Raw genomic sequence first — 20,774 nt, 5'->3', positions numbered from 1 at the left:
ACCAAGTAGGCCACATAATAAGTGCTGAACCCGTACGCATTACGCTAAACACGACAAGGCCTCTCGCTTGTGTCCCGCAGTACCCCATTTCCAGAGAAGCCGAAGGAGGAATTCAACCTGTTATCACCTCACTATTACAACAAGGGATTATTATTCCCACCCGCAGCCCATGTAACACTCCTATCCTCCCAGTAAAGAAACCTGGAAAAAACACTTACCGATTTGTGCAAGATCTCCGAGCAGTTAATGCTGAGTTCTTACCCTCTTTTCCCATTGTCCCTAATCCTGCAACTATCTTGTCATGTATCCCAGCAACAGTTACCTACTTTACTGTTGTGAATCTCTGTTCTGATTTCTTTTCTATCCCAATCCACTCAGATAGCAGATTTTAGTTTCCCTTTACTTACCAAGGGCTCCAGTACACCTGGTGTCGGCTCCCTATGTGGTACCGAGAGTCTCCCACTCTTTTTTCCGCAAGTTTTGAAGAAAGACCTGGACTCCCTAGCCTTTGACGGGGGTTCTACCTTAATCCAGTATGTAGATGATTTAAAGCTGGCTTCTCCCTCCTTAGAAGCCAGTAAACAAGATTCGCTTACCCTATTAACTGCGCTTGCCCTTAAGGGTCATAAGGCGTCTAAATCTAAATTACAACTATGTCTTTCCCAAGTACGTTACCTGGGTTACGATATTTCTGCAGGGGAAAGACACCTATCCTCTTCCAAGATCAATGCCATCCTACAAATGCCTAAGCCTACCACTCGTAAACAAATGAGAAGCCTTTTAGGAATGGCGGGATACTGTAGGCAATGGATCTTTGGATATGCATCAATAGTGAAACCCCTGCAAAAAATGACCCTAGATTCAGGCCCTGAACCCCTTATCTGGTCCCCCGAGGCCGAACAGTCTTCTATATCCCTCAAGCAAGCCTTGTGTCAAGCACCCGCTCTAGGATTACCAGACTACCAGAAACCTTTTACCCTTTATTGTCACGAAAAAGGTGGGTTTGCTCAAGGGGTCGTGATTCAATCCCGTGGAGACAAGAGCCGTCTTGTAACGTATTTTAGCACTGCCTTAGACCCAGTAGCAGCTGGACTCCCTCCCTGTCTCCGTTCAGTTGCTGCAGCAGCCCTTTTAGTAGAAAAGGCTGAGACTCTAGTTTTGGGATGCCCTTTGAAAGTGGCCATTCCACATCCTGTTGCCGCCCTACTCTTAAAAGACAAAACCCAGCATTTATCCAACTCGAGGCTAACCAAATATGAAAACCTCCTTCTTTCAGCCTCAAATGTCACCCTTACCCGTTGTCCCTTATAAAATCCTGCCTCACTCCTCCCAACTCTCTCTGACGGTGATCCTCATGATTGTTTGTCAGTTACTGAACATCTCCTTACTCCTCGCCTTGATCTCCAAGATGTCCCTTTGTTGAACCCTGACTTAGTTTTGTTTGGTGATGGTTCTTTCCTTAGAAACATCTTGGGTAACCTTGTCTCTGGATATGCGGTATGTACCCAGAACTAGGTGTTAGAGGCACACCATCTGCAGCATGTTTTATTTGCCCAGATTGCTGAATTAATAGCCCTTACTCGCGCCTGTATAGCTAATAATCTATCTGCAACCATTTACACTGATTCCCGTTATGCCTTTGGAGTCGTCCATGACTTTGGTCAAATCTGGAAGCAGCGAGGGTTCCTCACTTCGGCTGGAACCCCCATTCAACATGGACAATATGTTGATGTGTTATTGCAGGCACTGGAGTTACCCTCCACCCTAACCATTGTTAAATGTCAAGCCTACCTTACCCCTTCTGATGATGTCACGCGTGGAAATGCCCTAGCTGATCAGGCAGCTAGGAATGCGGCCCTCTTCGGCCCTCCTGCGCAAGATTTCACTAACCTTTTCCTTTCATCAGACCAGTCACCCCTGGCAAGCCTTGCTAAGTTAACAGAACTACAAGATCAGGCTCCAGAACAGGGTGCCAATTCCACCTGGATACCTTGTGGTGCTCCCCAGATGGCCGCCTGGTAGCACCCAAGGCCCTTTTATCCTACCTCGCCCGTGTTACCCACTCAGTGGCTCACACAAAGAAAGGGGAAATGATTGCTACAGTACAGCGCGATTGGTTTGCCCCACTGTTTTCTTCCATAGTGCAACAGCACTGCAAAACCTGTCCTATCTGTCTGGCCCATAACATAGGCCAGAAAGAAAAGATCAAACCCCCAGCACACCCTCCTCCGTGGAGACCTTTTGTGAACTTACAAATGGATTTAATCCAAATGCCTAAATGTTGTAACTTTGAATATGTGTTAGTCATAGTTGATATGTTTTCAGGATGGGTAGAAGCATATCCTTGTAAGCGAGTGGATGCAGTAACCGTCGCCAAGAAACTGTTGAGAGAATTCATACCTAGGTTTGGGTTGCCCCTCACTTTGGACAGTGCCAGAGGAACCCACTTCACAGGACAGGTCATTCCGAACTTGTGTAAAGCCTTAGCAATTCAACAACACCTGCACTGTGCATACCACCCCCGTCTAGCGGAGCTGTGGAAAGAAAAAATTCAGATCTGAAAACTAGATTAGCTAAAATATGTGCAGAAACTAGCCTGAAGGGGCCAGATGCCCTATCCATAGCTTCATGTATATTAGAAACACTGCCAACCGGAAGCCTGGACTCTCTGCACATGAGATCCTTATGGCCAGACCTATGAGACTGCCACACACCCCTCCGCCAAACCCGCAAGAATTTCACTTACAGTTAACAGATGATGTGATACTGGACTATTGTAAAATGTTAATACAATATATCAAGTCTATCCACTCACAGGTTCAAGAAGTCCTCCCAACACCTGCAACGGAACCCTGCCCCTCCCTCCAACCTGGAGATTGGGTCTACGTAAAAGTCCACCAGAGAAAGTCAGCCCTGGAACCACATTGGAAGGGTCCATTCCAGGTACTCCTCACCACTAACACTGCTGTAAAGTACCAAGGCTACCAGACCTGGTTACATGCCTCACACTGTAAAAGGACCTCTGCACCTGAAAAAATAAGGTCAGAGGAGCAGGGTGTAAGTGCTCGTAACCTCTCCCCTGCACAGGAAGAGGATTTGCCATGTCAGAGGGAAAAAGGCATGCTACAACCTCACCCATGTAATTTGAGAAGCAGAACTTAACCGCAATCCAATGATCTACAACAATCCTTCCCCTGAAAACTCTACAAATCCATGGACTATTCTTGACAACTATTGGGACTTAGAGGCGAGACAAGGACAAATTGCTTTTTGCTTAATGGTGTTGATTGTGTTAACGCTTATTGTAAAGTGGAACCAAAGTTTTAAGACTTTAGGCCAACATTTGTATCAGGCAAGGGTGAGTTGGAAAATAGTACGGCACCATAATAGTGGGACGCGTTGGTGAACTCACCAGGAGGCGAAAGCCAGGGTGTCTATGGTCTCCAATATCTCACTGCTACAGTATAAGCGGTACAAAATGCAACACTTTCTTATATGGACCCTTAGCCTCACAGTCTTTGTTAAAGGAAATATTTTCCTATCTACAATAATTCAATATACCAAAGATGTTAATGTTTCAAATTGTTGGGTTTTGCCAATCTTCCCATTCATGCTCAAGGAGAAATTCCTATGATCCCTGTACCAGTTCCCCTAGAGACACCAAACGAGGCGTTTGATCAAAGCCCTCACAATTGGAATGCGACTTGGAATTCCGTAAAATGAAATATAACTGAATTTATTGGAGTAGTAAACCCTAACAACTCGGTTCCTCTGTGTTATGTGTGTGGAGCTATAGTCGGAACGAATCCAACAGCTAAAACCTGAGGAGAGGTACCAGACCATCAATGTGAGACGACCATAGGGAGTACAACCCCAAGTGATTGTTATACTCAAAATCCTATGCTAGGACAGTATTGGGTATGTGGCACTTGGGCTTGTAAATATTGGCCATGGGGATTGGCCGGTAGATGTTAAAAGGCATATTTAAATCCGGCCATAAGGCATGTTCAAGGAGACCTTGTTAAATCACCAAACTCTCACTGGTCTAAAAGAGAAATAGCTGAGACTGATAGATTCTTTGCCATAACCTTCCCTAGCTATGGAGTAGGATGAACCGTAAAAGAACTTAGACGAGTGGCATTAGTATTAGAGGAGGTAGCAAATGGAACCACTGAAGCTTTTAAATTCATCACCACTGAAGTTTCAGAAATAAGGCAAATGGTCTTACAAAATAGAATGGCTCTAGACATGGTGTTGGCAGCAAAGGGAGGGGTATGTGCCTTAGTTGGAAAAGAATGATGTACCTATGTCCCTGATAATGAAGAAGGAATTTATAATGCCTTGACAAAGATACAAGATGCCACTGCCAAATTACACCAGACTGTAAACTGGAGTCTTTGGAGCTGGTTTGGAGATTTGTTAGGAAATCTAGGCTCCAAAATTGTTCAGTGGTTACTGTTGTTCCTTGGAATAATAATAGGAATATATGTACTGTTCATGTTATTCAACCGTTGTTGTCAATGTATAGTAACTCAACCCCAGAAAAGTATAAAGACCACAGAAATAAAACAGATGGTCCAACTGACTCCATTGTTATTTGTCTTACATTCTACAGACATCTGTAGAATCAAAATCAAAGGCAAGCAATATACAGGAGGTGGTGGGGGGAGCATAAAAGGCAAACAGCATACAGTTCTAAAGTAATCCAGAATAAGCTGCGATGTATTTGTCACGGTCAAATTGAGAACATAGTACAGCTAGCTCCATGTGCTGCAGCAATGGTGATCGGGGGAGTAAAAAAAACTCAGGAAATTCCTTTTCCTGTTTGTTTGGGGGTGGGGGAAGACCGGGGGGGGGGGGGGAAGCAGCGCTGCATCCTGGGATGATGACACTCGTCACAACAGCCTCTATGGTTAGGTGCACTGTGGGATAGCTTCCCACATTCCACTGCTTTCTAATTCGAATTAAGGCTGGCCAGTGTAGATGCAAGAAACCAGCACAAACACGGTAGTGTGGACAGTCTGCAGCACTTTCTATAAATCACTTTCTGTAATTTGAATTAAGCTAATTGAATTAGTGCTACAGTGTAGATGTAGCCTAAGAGAGAGCATCTCCTCCAAGTCAGAATAATGAACAGATCTCAGCCTCTTTGGGTATGTAGGATCTGCTTCAATGTCTGTAAACTGGGTGGAGCAAACTGGGGAGAAAGAGCTAAAGACTTCCACTGCACGGTGACTGTGTGACTCTTGGCTAAGGCACTGAGTGTAAGGTTCTGGAGTAGCCTTCTAGTCTATTTCCTCCCCTTCGCTCTGTCTCTTTGACGCTCCCTTTCTCCATTTCTTTCTCCCATTCTCTCTCTCTCTCTTCCCCCCCAAATCTATGTAGCAGCTTGGGTAGACTGGAGCTTGAGCTGGTACAGAACATTCTCAGTCTTAGATGCTTGACTGGTTGGTACTTGCTCACATGCTCCCGGTCAAACTGATCACCAGATTTGGGAGTCAGTAAGAAATTTTCCACCAGGTTAGATTTGCAGGGACCCTGGGGTTTTTTTCCACCTTCTTCTGCAGCATGGGGGGGTTGTGTTACCTGCTAGGATCAGCCAAGTATATCTCACTGTGTCAGGCATTGGTGATGCCTGGGCCTCTCCTGTTCTCTGCCTGAGTCACAACTGTTTAGTCTTCAGACGTCTGAAGAAGTGCTTTGGTTTAAGTGAAATTGTTGTCCTCAGTGTGGGGTATATTTAATGGCCTGTGATGTACAGGAGGTCAGACTAAATTAGCTAATAGACCCTTAGGGCCTTAAACTCTATGAAATTCTCTCTCTCTCTCTCCACACAAAGAGGAGAATTTTGCATGATCATACTGAAGTATTTTGGAGGTTTTTTCAGTCTTGCACTCTCTCTGGAAAGGTACTTAGGAGTCAGCTAAATTCATGTTCCAATTCATGATAATTTGTTTCCTTTTATTAATTTTTCTTTGGCTCTCTGATACCATGATGATGGATGAGCTATAAGAACTGAATAGAATAGAAGATAGTTGAACAGAAAAGAAGAAAGGAAAACAGAATTGAGTAGAATCGACCAAATATGTGTCCTGATTCTCCGCTCACTTCCACCAAACGTATGCGGGTTAGAAAGGTTTACCCTTTGAGAGGAAAACTTGTGGGGTACAGAGGAATAAACAAATCATGATTTATTGAGATTGCTAATCTGGCTGCATTCTCTCTATACCTCCAGGAATGATCCCGTCTCGCATGGAAATGGAGAATCGCACTGTGATGTCAGAATTCATTCTCTTAGGGTTCCCCAATACCAATGGTCAGAAGACCATCCTCTTCATCAGCTTCTTAGCTTTCTACATCTGCACCCTGCCGGGCAACTTGCTCATCTCATCAGCCATCCTCGCTGACTCCTGCCTGCACATTCCCATGTACATCTTCCTCTGCAATCTCTTCATGGTGGACCTTGGATTCGCCTCCATCATCACCCCTAAATTGCTGGTCAGTCTCTGGGCCAAGAGTAGAACCATCTCGCTGGGAGGGTACATGTCCCAGGTCGTCTTCTACCACTTCCTAGGCTGCACCGAGGGCCTGCTGTACACCGCCATGGCCTTTGACAAGTACGTGGCCATCTGCCACCCACTGCGCTACCTGATCATCATGAACTGGAGGGTGTGTGCCATCCTGGCTGCCGGCACCTGGGTCACCAGCTACCTTCATGCCACCATTCTCACCAGCCTGACCTTCATGCTGCCCTACTGCGGGCCCAATGTGGTGGACAATTTCTTCTGTGACATCTTCCCCGTGATGAAGCTGGCCTGTGCGGACACGTAGGTCATCGAGACCGTGAGCTTCACCAATATTGGCATGGTGCCCATGACCTGCTTCCTCTTCATCCTCATGTCCTACATCGGGATTGCTGCCTCCGGGGTGAGAATGTGCAGTGCTGAGCACCGTCAGAAAGCGGTTTCCTCTTGTGCATCGCACCTGACAGTGGTATGCTTCTTCTTCAGGCCCTGTGCCCTCCTCTACACCCAGCTTTCCCTGAGCAATGTGCTGGCTACCACCACTCAGATCTTTTGTAATGTGGTCACCCCGATGCTGAATCCGGTCATCTACACGCTGAGGAATAAGGAAATCAAGGCAGCATTCAGGAAAATGAAAGGGGGCTAATCCCAGTCCTGCAAAAATTGCTAGCTGAAATGGAAAGTCTTCCAATAGACGTGGTCAGGAAGTCAACGGATTTATGCCAGGGTTAGGTTAGAAATAGAAAGGAGGGCAGTGGAGTTACTCCAGGGTTACAGTTAGATTAATAGATTATAGGGCTGTGATCATCTGGGTCAGACTAACGGTCCATCTAGCCCAGTATCTGGTCTTCCAACAGTGTCCCCTAGAACATGTCTTTTAGAAAAACATCAATCTTGATATTAAAATTGTCCTCGATGGAGACTCTATTAAACCATTCGAACAATTTACCAAGGATCAAATTACTCTCTTTATTGAAAATGTATGCAGTATATCCAGTCTGAATTTGTCTACCTTCAACTTCCAGCTATTGGATCATGTTAGACCATTCTCTGGTAGGCTGAAGAGCCCATTATTAAGTATTTGTTCCCCATGTAGATACTTATAGGTGGTAATCAAGTGTCCTTTTCCCTGCAGGACAGTCCACACTATCACAGCATTCCAGCATTGAAAACAGCCCTGACTGAGGGAGGAGCGCCCCTCCTGAGTTGCCTACACAACCCCCTGCACTGCAGCACCCCTTTGCATGGCCAAGACTCAAGCTGAATTTTCTCTGTTGTTTCTTTGCCGTTGTCCAGGACACCAATTTCCAAAGAGTCACAAACCCGGAAGAGGACGACTGAGCAAAGAGAACTTGGAGTGGAAGAGAAGTGCACAGCTGTGGACATTGACTCTGAAAGCGGCTGTAACTTCTGATGGACAATGGGAAAGCTCCATTGACCTACAGGTCCTGGGCACTGGATGGCTGCAGAGGGAGAAGGAGGGAGAGCAGCTTGCTATAGTGTTTAGTAACTGAGAACTGTATCAGCTCAACACACCTACATTTAAAGAGCCCATGGGATTATTTACAAAGCATTATCTTTTGGCTAAGACAAAGGAGTGGGACACAGGAGATCTGGGTTCAAGTACAGGTTCTGTGGAAGATTCCCTATTTGATCTTGAGTAACTCACTGAATTGCTTTGTGCCTCAGTTTCCCCATCTGTTAAACGGGGATCATTAAATCCTTTGTTTCTCTCATCCATTAAATGTGTGTCCATTTCAGACAGTGACAGCCTCTTACTATGTGTTCGCGCAACACCCAGCAGAAAGGGGCCCACATCTGAGTTCCTGTAGGTCCTACCAAAATACCAATGATAAGAATCAGAGGCGACACAGGGTGGGTGCAGGAGGTGTCACGTGCGTGCAGATTTCTGCCAGTGTTTGCTGGCCAGGCCCCCTCCCTGGCCAGCGGCTCCTGGAGCAGGCTGCAAGGTGAGGCCGTGGGGAGATGGAGAAGCAAACACTTTGCTGTGGAAGCTGCAGGGAGGGTCAGCTCAGAGCAGAGCGTGTGCTTGCTTTTGAAGCATGTCCTCTGCCCACAAACAGCAGGTCCCAGCCGCCTCTGATGAGAGCAGTGAGAATACAAGTAAAAAGAATAAAATGCAGCTCCAGCCCTGCTGTTCATGGCAATGGCACATGGAACTCAGCTGGTGCCAGCCAAGAGAAACCTGGGAGCTGCTACCCAGCACAGTGATAAGGGCCCCCCTGGGCATTCATTAGAACACCTGCATTTTAATTAACCCCAAAGGCCATTCCACGTCATGGTATGTTATGACTGAGCTGGGATAATCTGTCTACAGAGACTAATTATAACTTCTGCCTTCTGCCACTTCAGTCCGGCTCCCAAATAAGATGCCCACCACAGGAACAGCAAGAAATGACAGTGATGAAAAGAATTGCAAAGGGCCTTACTGACAGTGCTCTGCTATGGCAGCAGCAAACGGATCCATGAGCTCAGTGCTGACAAACCCCTAACACAGCCCTGCTTCCCTGGCTCTGTCACACCCTCTGTGTGTGGGGTCTGTGGGCTGGTTTAGGTTACAGGCTATGCCAGCGATGTAGCTAACCAGTGTTAAGCCTTTAGCATCGAGGCACAGCAGAGGTGCAAGACGAGCCTCACCTGGCCAGTGAAGGAGCAGCTTTGTTAAGTTAAATCAACCTTAATTCTCTAAAGATCCTTTCCCCACGAACACTGGTTGTGCAAAGGGGTGTGTAAGAGAACATGCTGGGACCCAGCAAGACACAGAGTGATGTTCATCCCAGTGGAAAGAGAAGGGATGGTGTTGGGGGTAATGCTCAAACTGGAATCCTAGACTGCTGGGTCAGATTCCCGGCTCTTCCACACACTCCTTTTGTGACCTCAGACAATTCAATCAGTCTGAGATTTTCAAGAAAGCCAATAGGAGTTAGGAGCCCAAAGCCCACTGCACTAGAATGAGTTTTGGGAGCCTGGCTCCTTTGAAAATCTCACCCTCAAATTCTCTGTGCCTCAGTTCCCCCTTGCAAAATGGGCTGGTAACCCTTCCTATGTTTGTGAACTCTGAAAGGCAGGGACTGTCTCACGTTGTGTCTGAAGAGCACCCAGAACATTGGGGCCATGACCTTCCTGTAGTTGCTAGGGACCACAATACTTCCACTCTGTACTGGATAGCAAAAAGTGATCCCAAGTGGTGCACGGGACCTACGCTGTCCATCTGCACAGCGCTGACTTTCACCCTCACAAATAATCACACAACTGCATGAATACATCCAGGAGCCCAAAGAGACAGAAGGGGGCACAGGAGCAGTGGCTAATACAAACCAAGGAGAAAGCTCTGTTGGCGACAGAGACCACTAGCTGAACACCTGGCCCAGTTCACTTCCATTTCACACTCCAGGGTGGAATTCACTGGCTTGTGTTACACAGCAGGAGAGACTAGATGATAATTAACATCCCATGTCCCCTCATCATTTATGGGTTAGATTCTCAGCTGGTGTAAATTTACATAGCTCCTTTGAGTCCAATGGAGTTAGTCCTGATTTACACCACCAGGGTGAGTGACAGAGGGGAATCAGCCCCATTGAACCCAATGGAGTTACTCAGGATTCAGATCATGCCGAGTAAGAGGAGAGTCTGCAGTCTGGTGGAAATGAGGATCCGGCCCTTTCAGTTTACTAGTGCTACACTTATTTATGCCAGCTGAGCAGCTGGTCCCTGGGGGTCTGAGTGTTCTCTAAAATGATGCAAAATCTCAGTTAATTGGTGACTCTGCTGAGGTCTCAGACCAGGAGCCTGGAGGGGATTGAGAGACCAGGTGCCAAAGGGATCTTGGGTAATTTAAAGACCACGGACAGCATAAAGGTTGTGGGAAGCTGTGAAAAAACTCTGGGGCTTTGCAGCAGCGTGTCGCGATAGGCTGTGGACATCCCTGGCTACCTTCGGAGACGATGAGGTCTGCAGGCTGGATAACAAAAGCACAGACCCGGCACCTCTCCTGTGTGATGTGCTGTTTTGGATGAGAAATCTGGACGCTTCTACACAGGGGTGACGGCCAGGTGGAAGAGGAAAATTCCATTCAGCTGGATCGTGCTCTCCCAATGCAGCCAGTGTAAGACATCTGGTCTGGTAAAGATTTTCTCTGTCCCTCAGTCTCTTCCTGTCTTGAAATCTGTCAGTCTCTGCCTCACTCAAGGATGATGTCACACAGATGATTTCTTTACAGAAAAATCCGTCCATCCATCTGTCCGTGCGTCTCTCTGCAGTACCTGTCTGCCTGTCTCTCTCTTGTGGCTGTGTATCATTTATCTCCCTCTCTCCGTTAATCTCTGTGTGGCTTTGTACACACCACAGCTTAGGTTGGTGTATGTTACGATGTTCAGGGGGCTAAATAAGCCAGCGTAAGTTACATTGACCTAAGCGCTGGTGTGGAGAACTCTGTGTTGGTGGGAGAGCTTCTCCCACTGACATAGCCACTGCTGCTCGCGGGGGCTGGAGTATTTAACATGATGGTAGAGCTCTGTCCCATCGGCTTAGCCTCTGTGTACTAGCAGTGCTACAGCAATGCTGCTGTAAGCTGTGTAGTGTAGCCAGCAGGAGATAAACCCAACACGGCCCCTTCTCCCTTCCAACAGCACCTCACATGGATGGGGAAAGCTCCCTGACAAAATGGAAATAGACACTTCATTTTTGTCCTTCAAATCTGACCTTAAAAATCCCATTGTGATATTCACAGAACGCAGCCTGCTGATCATGGCTGAACAGATAACAAGCTCTCGCTATTCCTCTTCCTCCCTTTTCCCTTTTTTTCTAACCCCCATAAAAATTCATGTCATTAACAAAGCTGGGACAATTCCTCACCAGATTTATTAGTTCGTATGTTGCACCCTCACCCTCTCCTTTAACACAAACACAGAGCAGCACCTACATTGATAAAAATGAATCCCTGCTAAAACAAACTGCTCCACTGCACACACAGTAATCCCTGTGCAGAGAGGATGAGAGAAAGAACAAACCACATATGACACACATTGGTCACATCACCTCATCCGCCAGTGGAAGGCTCTAAGATGCTGTGGAGATAACGATGGGGCAGGAGCCTGTATAGAATAGAGTTGAAGAAATTAGAACAGGAGAGGAGAGAAGAGATGAAACTGGAACCGAGTAGAATAGAATAGGACATCCCCTTTGTCTGTTCGTCTTTGGATGGTAAGATCTTTAAGGCAGACATTTTCTCTTTCAGAGTTCTGCACTGCAGAGTGAGGACCTGATCCCAATAGGCATGAGAATGATGTAAATATAAACTACTATGAGTGAAAGTGAGTAGTGGGGTGACATGCAGTAAAGAGGCGGCAGTGGAAGGAAGAGTGAGCATTTCAGCGATAGGATGATATATCCTTTTGTTTCTGTAACTCATGGGCATTATTTCTCTCCCCTACCCCAGGAATGATTCCCACGTGGGCTTGGTCAACCGCACTGTGGTGACTCATTTCATCCTATCAGGAATACCCAACACTGACGGCCTTCAGACCATCCTCTTCATCGTCTTCTCAGCTTTCTACCTCTGCACCCTGCTGGGCAACCTGCTCATCTTATCAGCCATCCATGGTGACTCCCGCCTGCACACCCCCATGTACTTCTTCCTCTGCAATCTCGCCGTGTTGGACCTTGGTTTAGCCTCCATCATCACCCCCAGGCTGCTCGCCAACCTCTGCGGTCAGAGCAGGGTCATCTCACTGGGCGGGTGCATGTCCCAGGTCTTCTTCTATCAGTTCCTAGGCTGCACGGAGTGCCTGCTCTGCACCGTCATGGCCTTTGACAGGTATGTGGCCATCTGCCACCCGCTGCGCTACCTGATCATCATGAACTGGAGGGTGTGCGCCATCCTGGCTGCCGGCACCTGGATCACCAGCTCCTTTCACGCCACCATTCTCACCAGCCTGACCTTCACGCTGCCCTACTGCGGGCCCAATGTGGTGGACCATTACTTCTGTGACGTCTTCCCTGTGGCCATGCTGGCCTGCACGGACACGTATGTTATCAAGACCGTGTCCTCCTCCACTAATGGCCTGGTGCCCACAACCTGCTTCCTCCTCATACTCATGTCCTACGTCCGCATCGTCTACTCCATCCTGAAGATGAACTCAGCCGAAGGGCGACGCAAAGCAGCCTCCACTTGCGCCTCACATCTGACAATGGTGATGCTGTTCTTTGGGCCCTGCATTGGGTTCTACATGCAGCTACGGCTGAGCAAAGTGGTGTCAACCGCTCTGGAGATCCCTTCCGATCTGGTAGCACCCATGCTGAACCCAGTCATCTACACACTGAGGAACAAGGACATGAAAGGGGCTCTGAGGAAAATGAGAAGAGGTCAGACGACTGCATGTTGACATGCCGCATCTGCAGAAGTAGCATGTGGGTGAGCATTGAAATATGTCAACAAATACATCCGCATGGCTCTTTTGTGTCTTACGTGAGAGTCTGTCTCTCTCCTTCCCCATACAGTCCCAGCTATCTATCTGGAGCTCTACAAATTATAAAAGTGCTGCTAAAAGCATCTAGCTGTCTTGGACATGCTTTAAGGCTGACATGTTGAAATCTGCCTAAAGGATAGGCACTCTCGGTCTGTATTAAAATTAATAGGAATTGGAGATCCAAATCTCATAGCTGACTTTGAAAGTCTCAGCCTCATTGCACAAATCTACAGAAGCCAGGGCAGCATCTTCTGAAAACTCAGGAAAGTGAAGAAAACAATTCTCTTCATTATCTGGCACAAACCACATGTCAGCAGGAAGCTGTGCTAGAGAGCTGCCTAATGATCCTGGAAGAACAGCTGGGTTTTTCAACATGTCCTGAAGTTCAATGGATTTGTGGTAAACTTTTCAAAATCACCTCAGTGATTTAGGAACCTAAATCCCATTTTCATAGAATCATAGAAGAACACGGTTGGAAGGGACCTCAGGAGGTCGTCTAGTCTAGCCCCCTGCTCAAAACAGGACCAATCCAGCCCCATCAGAAGTGATGGAGGCATTTAGCAGTCTAAGGTACGTCTTCACCAACGGCTGCACATTCGCCGTCATCAGATCGATCTTCCCGGATCGATTGAGCTGTCAGTGAGGACCCGCTCAATCGATGTGGAAGTCGACTTGTGAAAACGACCCCTTCAAGTACTGCGGCACAGTGAAGATGCCGTGCACAAAGGAAGTTAAGAAGTCGACAGGCGTTACGCAATCTATTCTGCATAGCTTGTGTAACTCCTGTCGACTGCCGCCAAATTTTAAGGTAAGTGTAGACCAGGCCTAAATCTCACTGAAAGTCCCTGGGATTGAGGCTTCTGAGGACCAGATTTCAAAGGCATTTTATCACCTAATAGAGTTTTCAAAAGCACCTTGAGTGAGTCAGCCACCAACCTACCATTTAGTTTCAATGGGAGTTGAGCACCTGACCTATTTAAAAGCCTTAGTAAATTCCACTAGGCACATAAACCCCTTTGTAAATCTACACTTTAGGCTAGAGGTTATTTAGACACCTAGCAGGATTTTCAGAAGCACGTAGGCACCTAACCCGCCTTGAAATCAACCAGAGTGAGATGTCTGGGGCCAGATTGTTAAAAGGGGGACAGACAGCAATTTCCTGGATACATTTTACTGCATGAGCTTTAATACCTTGGAGGTCCATTGTATTAAAAGTTGTGCTGTGTGTGTGTTACTGTGAAGACCCCAGTCAGCAAGGAGAGAAATGTGGGTTTCCACCCAAGAAAGGCAACAGCTAAGGAGCTGGAAGCTGACAGCCTTGTCCCTTGCTGGACCATTAAGGGAAAATGCGGGTGCAGTTGCCCTGAACTGTAACAAAAATTGGGGCCTAAACACCAGGATCCATCTGAAAATCCCACTATGTGCCTATCTGCACCTTTGAAAATCTGGCCGTTGGGAGCCTATGTCCCACTGAATGTCAGTGAGAACTCGGCTCCTTAATGGCTTTTGGAAATGAGACTTACTCTCCAAAGTTACTTAGGGAGGTTTGTATATTTTACCCTGTACTCAGACAGAGCTAGAAAGATAAAGAAAAAAGGAAGAAAAAAAGCTAATAGAAGGTTTAATGGATGTGAGAACTCTACACTCATCACCTGCACTGTGTTTTGAGGTTGTGCTACATATGTATTGTGTTTTCTGCATCCGTTGCACTTGAATTTCGAGCAACATTCCATGTATATGAAACCAAAACCTGGGACTCAAATGAGAGTTTTTTCCTGTTTCCCACCCTGAGCTGTTTTATTGGAACTTGTCTCTATGTTGCCTGTGCTTCTTCTTGGTGTTTAAATTAAAAATAAATCTGGAAACCAGTGTGTGGAGAGGACTGGACCCATTTATGAGACAGGCAAATAAAACGTGAAATTGAACAAAACAGCAAAAACATGAAAGGAAAAAGAGTTGGGCTTTGAGGTTGTGATTTCCAAAGCGCCCAAGGAAGTTAAACATCTGCAGCAATTGGAAAACTAGCTCCCTTCAGGCCCCTTTGACATTTCCAAACTAAAGTGGAAGTGTGATATTAGGAGCTAGACAAGTGACAATCTGTCTGGGGCTCAGTTCTCCACCTGAGGCATTGTGGTTCAAATCATTCTTTTCTCCCACCCATTTCTTTTGTAAGCTCTTTGGGGCAGGGTCTGTCTCTCACCGGTGTGGGTGCAGTGCCCATTACCCTCTAATGGCCTTCTACAAAAGAAAAATAATATTTTTGTGAATTGTCATCAGCTCTTATGAAGTGGGTTTTTGCCCATAAATAAAAAAACAATTAAAGTAAAAAAAGGAAAGGAATTGAGGCAGATAATGTGAGCCATGCCACTGGCCCTTTTCCCTGCAGGACAGTCCACACTACCACAACATCCCAGCATTAAAAACAGCCCTGACTGAGGGAGGAGCGCCCCCTCCTGAGTTGCCTGCACCACCCCCTGCACTGCAGCTCCCCTTTGCACTGCTGCGGTTTAGCCTGAATTTTCTCTGTTGTTTCTTTGCCGTTGCCCAGGAAACCAATTTCCAAACAGCCACAAACCCAGAAGAGGGCGACTGAGCAAAGAGAACTTGGAATGGAAGAGAGGTGCACAGCTGTGGACGTTGACTCTAAAAACAGCTGTAACTTCTGATGGACAATGGGAAAGCTGCATTGACCTCCAGGCCCTGGGCACTGGATGGCTGTAGAGGGAGAAGGAGGGAGAGCAGGTTGCTATATCGTTTAGTAACTGAGAACTGTATCAGCTCAACACACCTACATGGGAGCCCATGGGATTATTTGCAAAACATTATCTTGTGGCTAGGACAAAGGAGTGGGACACAGGAGATTTGGGTTCAAGTTCAGCTTCTGTGGAAGATTTCATATTTGACCTTGAGTAACTCACTGAATCACTTTGTGCTTCTGTTTCCCCATCTGTTAAACAGGGACCATTAAATCCTTTGTCTCTCTCATCCATTAAATGTGTGTCCATTTCAGACAGTGACAGTCTCTTACTATGTGTCCATGCAACACCCAGCATAAAGGGTCACACATCTGTGTTCCAGTCTGTAGGTCTGACCATAATACCAATGACAAGAATCAGAGGTGACACAGGGTGGGGGAGGAGGGGTCAGGTGACCATGCAGATTTCTGCCAGGGTTTGCTGGCCAGGCCCCCTCCCTGTCCAGCGGCTCCTGGAGCAGGCTACAAGGTGTGACCCCACGGAGACGGAGAAGCAAACACTTTGCTGTGGGAGCTGCAGGAAGGGGCAGCTGAGAGCAGAGCTGTTGTTTGCCTTTGAACTGTGCCCTCTGCCCACCATCAGCAGGTCCCAGCCGCCTCTGATAAGAGCAGTGAGAATACAAGTAAAAAGAGTAAAATGCAGCTCTGGCCCTGCTGTTCCTGGCAATGACACATGGAACTCAGCTGGTGCCAGCCAAGAGTAACCTGGGAGCTGCTACCCAGCACAGTGATAAGGGCCCCCTGGGCATTCATTAGAACACCTGCATTTTAATTAACCCCAAAGGCAACTGCACGTCATGGTATGTTATGACTGAGCTGGGATAATCTGTCTACAGAGACTAATTATCACTTCTGCCTTCTGCCACTTCAGTCCGGCTCCCAAATAAGATGCCCACCACAGGAACAGCAAGAAATGACAGTGATGAAAAGAATTGCAAAGGGCCTTACTGACACTGCTCTGCTATGGCAGCAGCTAACGGATCCATGAGCTCAGTGCTGACAAACCCCTAACACAGCCCTGCTTCCCTGGCTCTGTCACACCCTCTGTGTGTGGGGTCTGTGGGCTGGTTTAGGTTACAGGCTATGCCAGGGATGTAGCTAACCAGTGTTAAGCCTTTAGCATCGAGGCACAGCAGAGGTGCAAGATGAGCCTTACCTGGCTAGTGAAGGAGCAGCTTTGTTAAGTTAAATCAACCTTAATTCTCTAAAGATCCTTTCCCACCACGAACACTGGTTGTGCAAAGGGCTGGGTAAGAGTACATTCCTGGGACACAGCAAGACGCAGAGTGATGTTCATCCCAGTGGAAAGAGAAGGGATGGTGTTGGGGGTAATGCTCAGACTGGAATCCTGGACCGCTGGGTCAGATTCCCAGCTCTTCCACACACTCATTTTGTGACCTCAGACAATTCTATTAGTCTGAGATTTTCAAGAAAGCCAATAGGAGTTAGGAGCCCAAAGCCCACTGCACTAGAATGAGTTTTGGGAGCCTGGCTCCTTTGAAAATCTCACCCTCAAATTCTCTGTGCCTCAGTTCCCCCTTGCAAAATGGGCTGGTAACCCTTCCTATGTTTGTGAACTCTGAAAGGCAGTGACTGTCTCACGCTGTGTCTGAGCAGCACCCAGAACATTGGGGCCATGACCTTCCTGTAGTTGCTAGGGACCACAATACTTCCACTCTGTACTGGATATCAAAAGGTGATCCCAAGTGGTGCACGGGACCTACGCTGTCCATCTGCACAGCGCTGACTTTCACCCTCACAAATAATCACACAACTGCATGAATACATCCAGGAGCCCAAAGAGACAGAAGGGGGCACAGGAGCAGTGGCTAATACAAACCAAGGAGAAAGCTCTGTTGGCGACAGAGACCACTAGCTGAACACCTGGCCCAGTTCACTTCCATTTCACACTCCAGGGTGGAATTCACTGGCTTGTGTTACACAGCAGGAGAGACTAGATGATAATTAACATCCCATGTCCCCTCATCATTTATGGGTTAGATTCTCAGCTGGTGTAAATTTACATAGCTCCTTTGAGTCCAATGGAGTTAGTCCTGATTTACACCACCAGGGTGAGTGACAGAGGGGAATCAGCCCCATTGAACCCAATGGAGTTACTCAGGATTCAGATCATTCCAAGTGAGGGGAGAATCTGCAGCCTGGTGGAAATGAGGATCCAGCCCTTTCGGGTTAATAGTGCTACCTTTATTTATGCCAGCTGAGCAGCTGGTCCTGGGGGTTTATGAGTGTCCTCTAAAATGATGCAAAATCTCAGTTAATTGGTGACTCTGCTGAGGTCTCAGACCAGGAGCCTGGAGGGGATTGAGAGACCAGGTCCCAAAGGGACCTTGGGTGATTTAAAGACTATGGACAGCCTAAAGTCTGTGGGAAGCTGTGAAAAAGCTCTGGGGCTCTGCAGCAGCCTGTGACAATAGGCTGTGGACATCCCTGGCTACCTATAACAAAAGCACAGACCGAGCACCTCTCCTGTGTGATGTGCTGTTTTGGGTAAGAAATCTGGACGCTTCTACACAGGAGTCACGGCCAGGGGCAAGAGGAAAATTCCATTCAGCTGGATCGTCCTCTTCCAATGCAGCCAGTTACACCCACCTAAGAGCTGGTGTGGAGAGCTTCTCCCACTGACATAGCCAAACTGCTCGCGGGGGCTGGAGTATTTAACATGGTGGTAGAGCTCTGTCCCACCGGCTTAGCCTCTCTGTGCTAGCAGTGCTACAGCGATGCTGTTGTAAGCTGTGTAGTGTAGCCAGCAGGTGATAACCCCAACACGGCAGCTTCTCCCTTCCAACAGCACCTCTCATGGACGGGGAAAACTCCCTGACAAAATGCAAAGAGACACTTCATTTTTGGCCTTCAAATCTGACCTTAAAAATCTCCTGTTGTGATATTCACAGAACGCAGCCTGCTGATCATGGCTGAACCAATAACAAGCTGTTGTTATTCCTCTTTTTTCCTTTTTCCTATAAAACACCCAAACAATTCATATCAGTAACAAAGCTGGGATAATTCTTCATCAGATTCATTTGTTCGTATGTTGCATCCTCACTCTCTCCTTTAACACAAACACAGAGCAGCACCTACATTGATAAAAATGAATCCCTGCCAAAACAAAGTACTCCACTGCACACCCAATAATCCCTGTGCAGAGAGGGTGAGAGAAAGAACAAACCACATATGATAAATATTAGTCACATCCCCTCATCCACCAATGGAAGGCTCTAAAATAACCCATCTTTATCACCGTAGTAAGTGTCCATATAGAATAGAATTGAAGAAATTAGAAAACGAAAGGAGAGAAGAGAAGAAACTGGAATAGAGAGTAGGACATCCCGTTTGTCTGTTCGTCTTTGGATGGTAAAACTTCAAGGCAGACATTTCCTCCTTCTGCATTCTGCACTATACAGTGAGGACCTGACTCCAACCTGCTCATCTTATCAGCCATCCTTGGTGACTCCCACCTGCACACCCCCATGTACTTCTTCCTGGTATGATCAATAAGAACTGAATAGATAGAAGATGGTTGAATGGAAAAGAAGAAAGGAAAATTAAATTGAGTAGCATGAAATAGAATCAATGAAATATTAGAGTCCTGATTCTCCACTCACTTTCACCTAAATTATGATGCTTAGAAAGGTTTACCCTTGTACATTAAATTGTGGTGTGCAGATTGCTAATCTGGCTGCATTCTCTCTGTGCTTCCAGGAATGACCCCGTCTCGCATGGAAATGGAGAATCGCACTGTGGTGTCGGAATTCATTCTGTTAGGGATCCCCAACACCAAAGTCCATGAGACCATTCTTTTCATCAGCTTCTTAGCTTTCTACCTCAGCACCCTCCTGGGCAATCTGCTCTTTTTTCAGCCATCCTCGCTGACTCCCGCCTGCACACCCCCATGTACTTCTTCCTCTGCAATCTCTCTGTGCTGGACCTTGGATTCGCCTCTATCAGCACCCTTAAATTGCTGATCAGTCTCTGGACCAAGAGTAGAACCATCTCGCTGGGAGGGTGCATGTCCCAGCTCTTCATCTTCCAGTTCCTAGGCAGCACCGAGGGCCTGCTCTGCACCATCATGGCCTTTGACAGGTACGTGGCCATCTGCCACCCGCTGCGCTACCTGATCATCATGAACTGGAGGGTGTGCACCATCCTGGCTGCCGGCACCTGGGTCACCAGCTCCTTCCACGCCACCATTCTCACCAGCCTGACCTTCACGCTGCCCTACTGCGGGCCCAATACGGTAGACTATTTCTTCTGTGACATCTTCTCCGTGGCCAAGCTGGCCTGTGCAGACACGTACGTTATCGAGACCGTGACCTTTACCAACACTGGCCTGGTGCCCATGACCTGCTTCTTCCTCATCCTCATATCCTACGTCCGCATCGTCTACTCCATCCTGAAGATGAACTCAGCTGAAGTGTGACGCAAAGCAGCCTCCACTTGTGCCTCACATCTGACAGTGGTGACACTGTTCTTTGGGCCCTGCATCCTGGTCTACATGCAGCCACGTCAGAGCAAAGTGCTGGGGACCGCTGTGCATCTCTACGGCTATGTAGCCACACCCGTGCTGAACCCGGTCATCTACACACTGAGGAACAAGGGGCTCTGCGGAAACTGAGAGGGGGTCAGATGACTGCACATTGATGTGCTGCATCTGCAGAAGCAGCATGTGTGTGAGCATTGAAATATGTCTACAAATTCATCCGCGTGGCTCTTATGTGGCTTCTGTGAGAGTCTGTCTCTCTCCTTCCGCATAGAGCCCTACCTGTATATCTGGAGCTCTACCAATCATAGAAGTGCTCCTAAAAGCATCTAGCTGTCTTGGACATGCTTTCAGGCTGATATTTTCAAAGCTGCCTAAAGGATAGGCGCACTCAGTCTGCATTAAAATTAACAGGAATTGGAGAACCAAATCTTCTAGTTGACTTTGAAAATCTCAGCCTCATTGCACAAATCTACAGAAGCCAGGGCAGCATCTTCTGCAAACTCAAA

General features: G+C 47.2%; 2 protein-coding genes and 1 pseudogene across 2 annotated transcripts; all 3 read left to right on the top strand.

The window, feature by feature from the left end:
- The first annotated feature begins 6,258 nt into the window (after positions 1-6,258).
- LOC137142094 (putative olfactory receptor 10D4) lies at positions 6,259-6,831 on the top strand. Its single transcript, XM_067531329.1, has one exon. The coding sequence runs from the start codon at positions 6,259-6,261 to the stop codon at positions 6,829-6,831; it is 573 nt and encodes a 190-aa protein (XP_067387430.1).
- Positions 6,832-11,953: 5,122 nt separating this feature from the next.
- On the top strand, positions 11,954-12,928 carry LOC137142092 (putative olfactory receptor 10D4). The gene has a single exon (XM_067531327.1). It carries the CDS (start codon positions 11,954-11,956, stop codon positions 12,926-12,928), a length of 975 nt encoding a protein of 324 aa, XP_067387428.1.
- Positions 12,929-19,510: 6,582 nt separating this feature from the next.
- Positions 19,511-20,400, top strand: LOC137142091 (olfactory receptor 10D3-like; annotated as a pseudogene).
- The last annotated feature ends 374 nt before the right edge of the window (positions 20,401-20,774 follow it).

The sequence above is a fragment of the Emydura macquarii genome, unplaced genomic scaffold (assembly GCF_026122565.2).
Source record: "Emydura macquarii macquarii isolate MOO-44397 ecotype Brisbane River unplaced genomic scaffold, CSIRO-AGI_Emac_v2 contig_3137, whole genome shotgun sequence".
Classification (NCBI taxonomy): Eukaryota; Metazoa; Chordata; order Testudines; family Chelidae; genus Emydura; species Emydura macquarii.
Note: the sequence above shows the minus strand (reverse complement) of the source record. Positions and strands in the feature narration are given on the sequence as shown.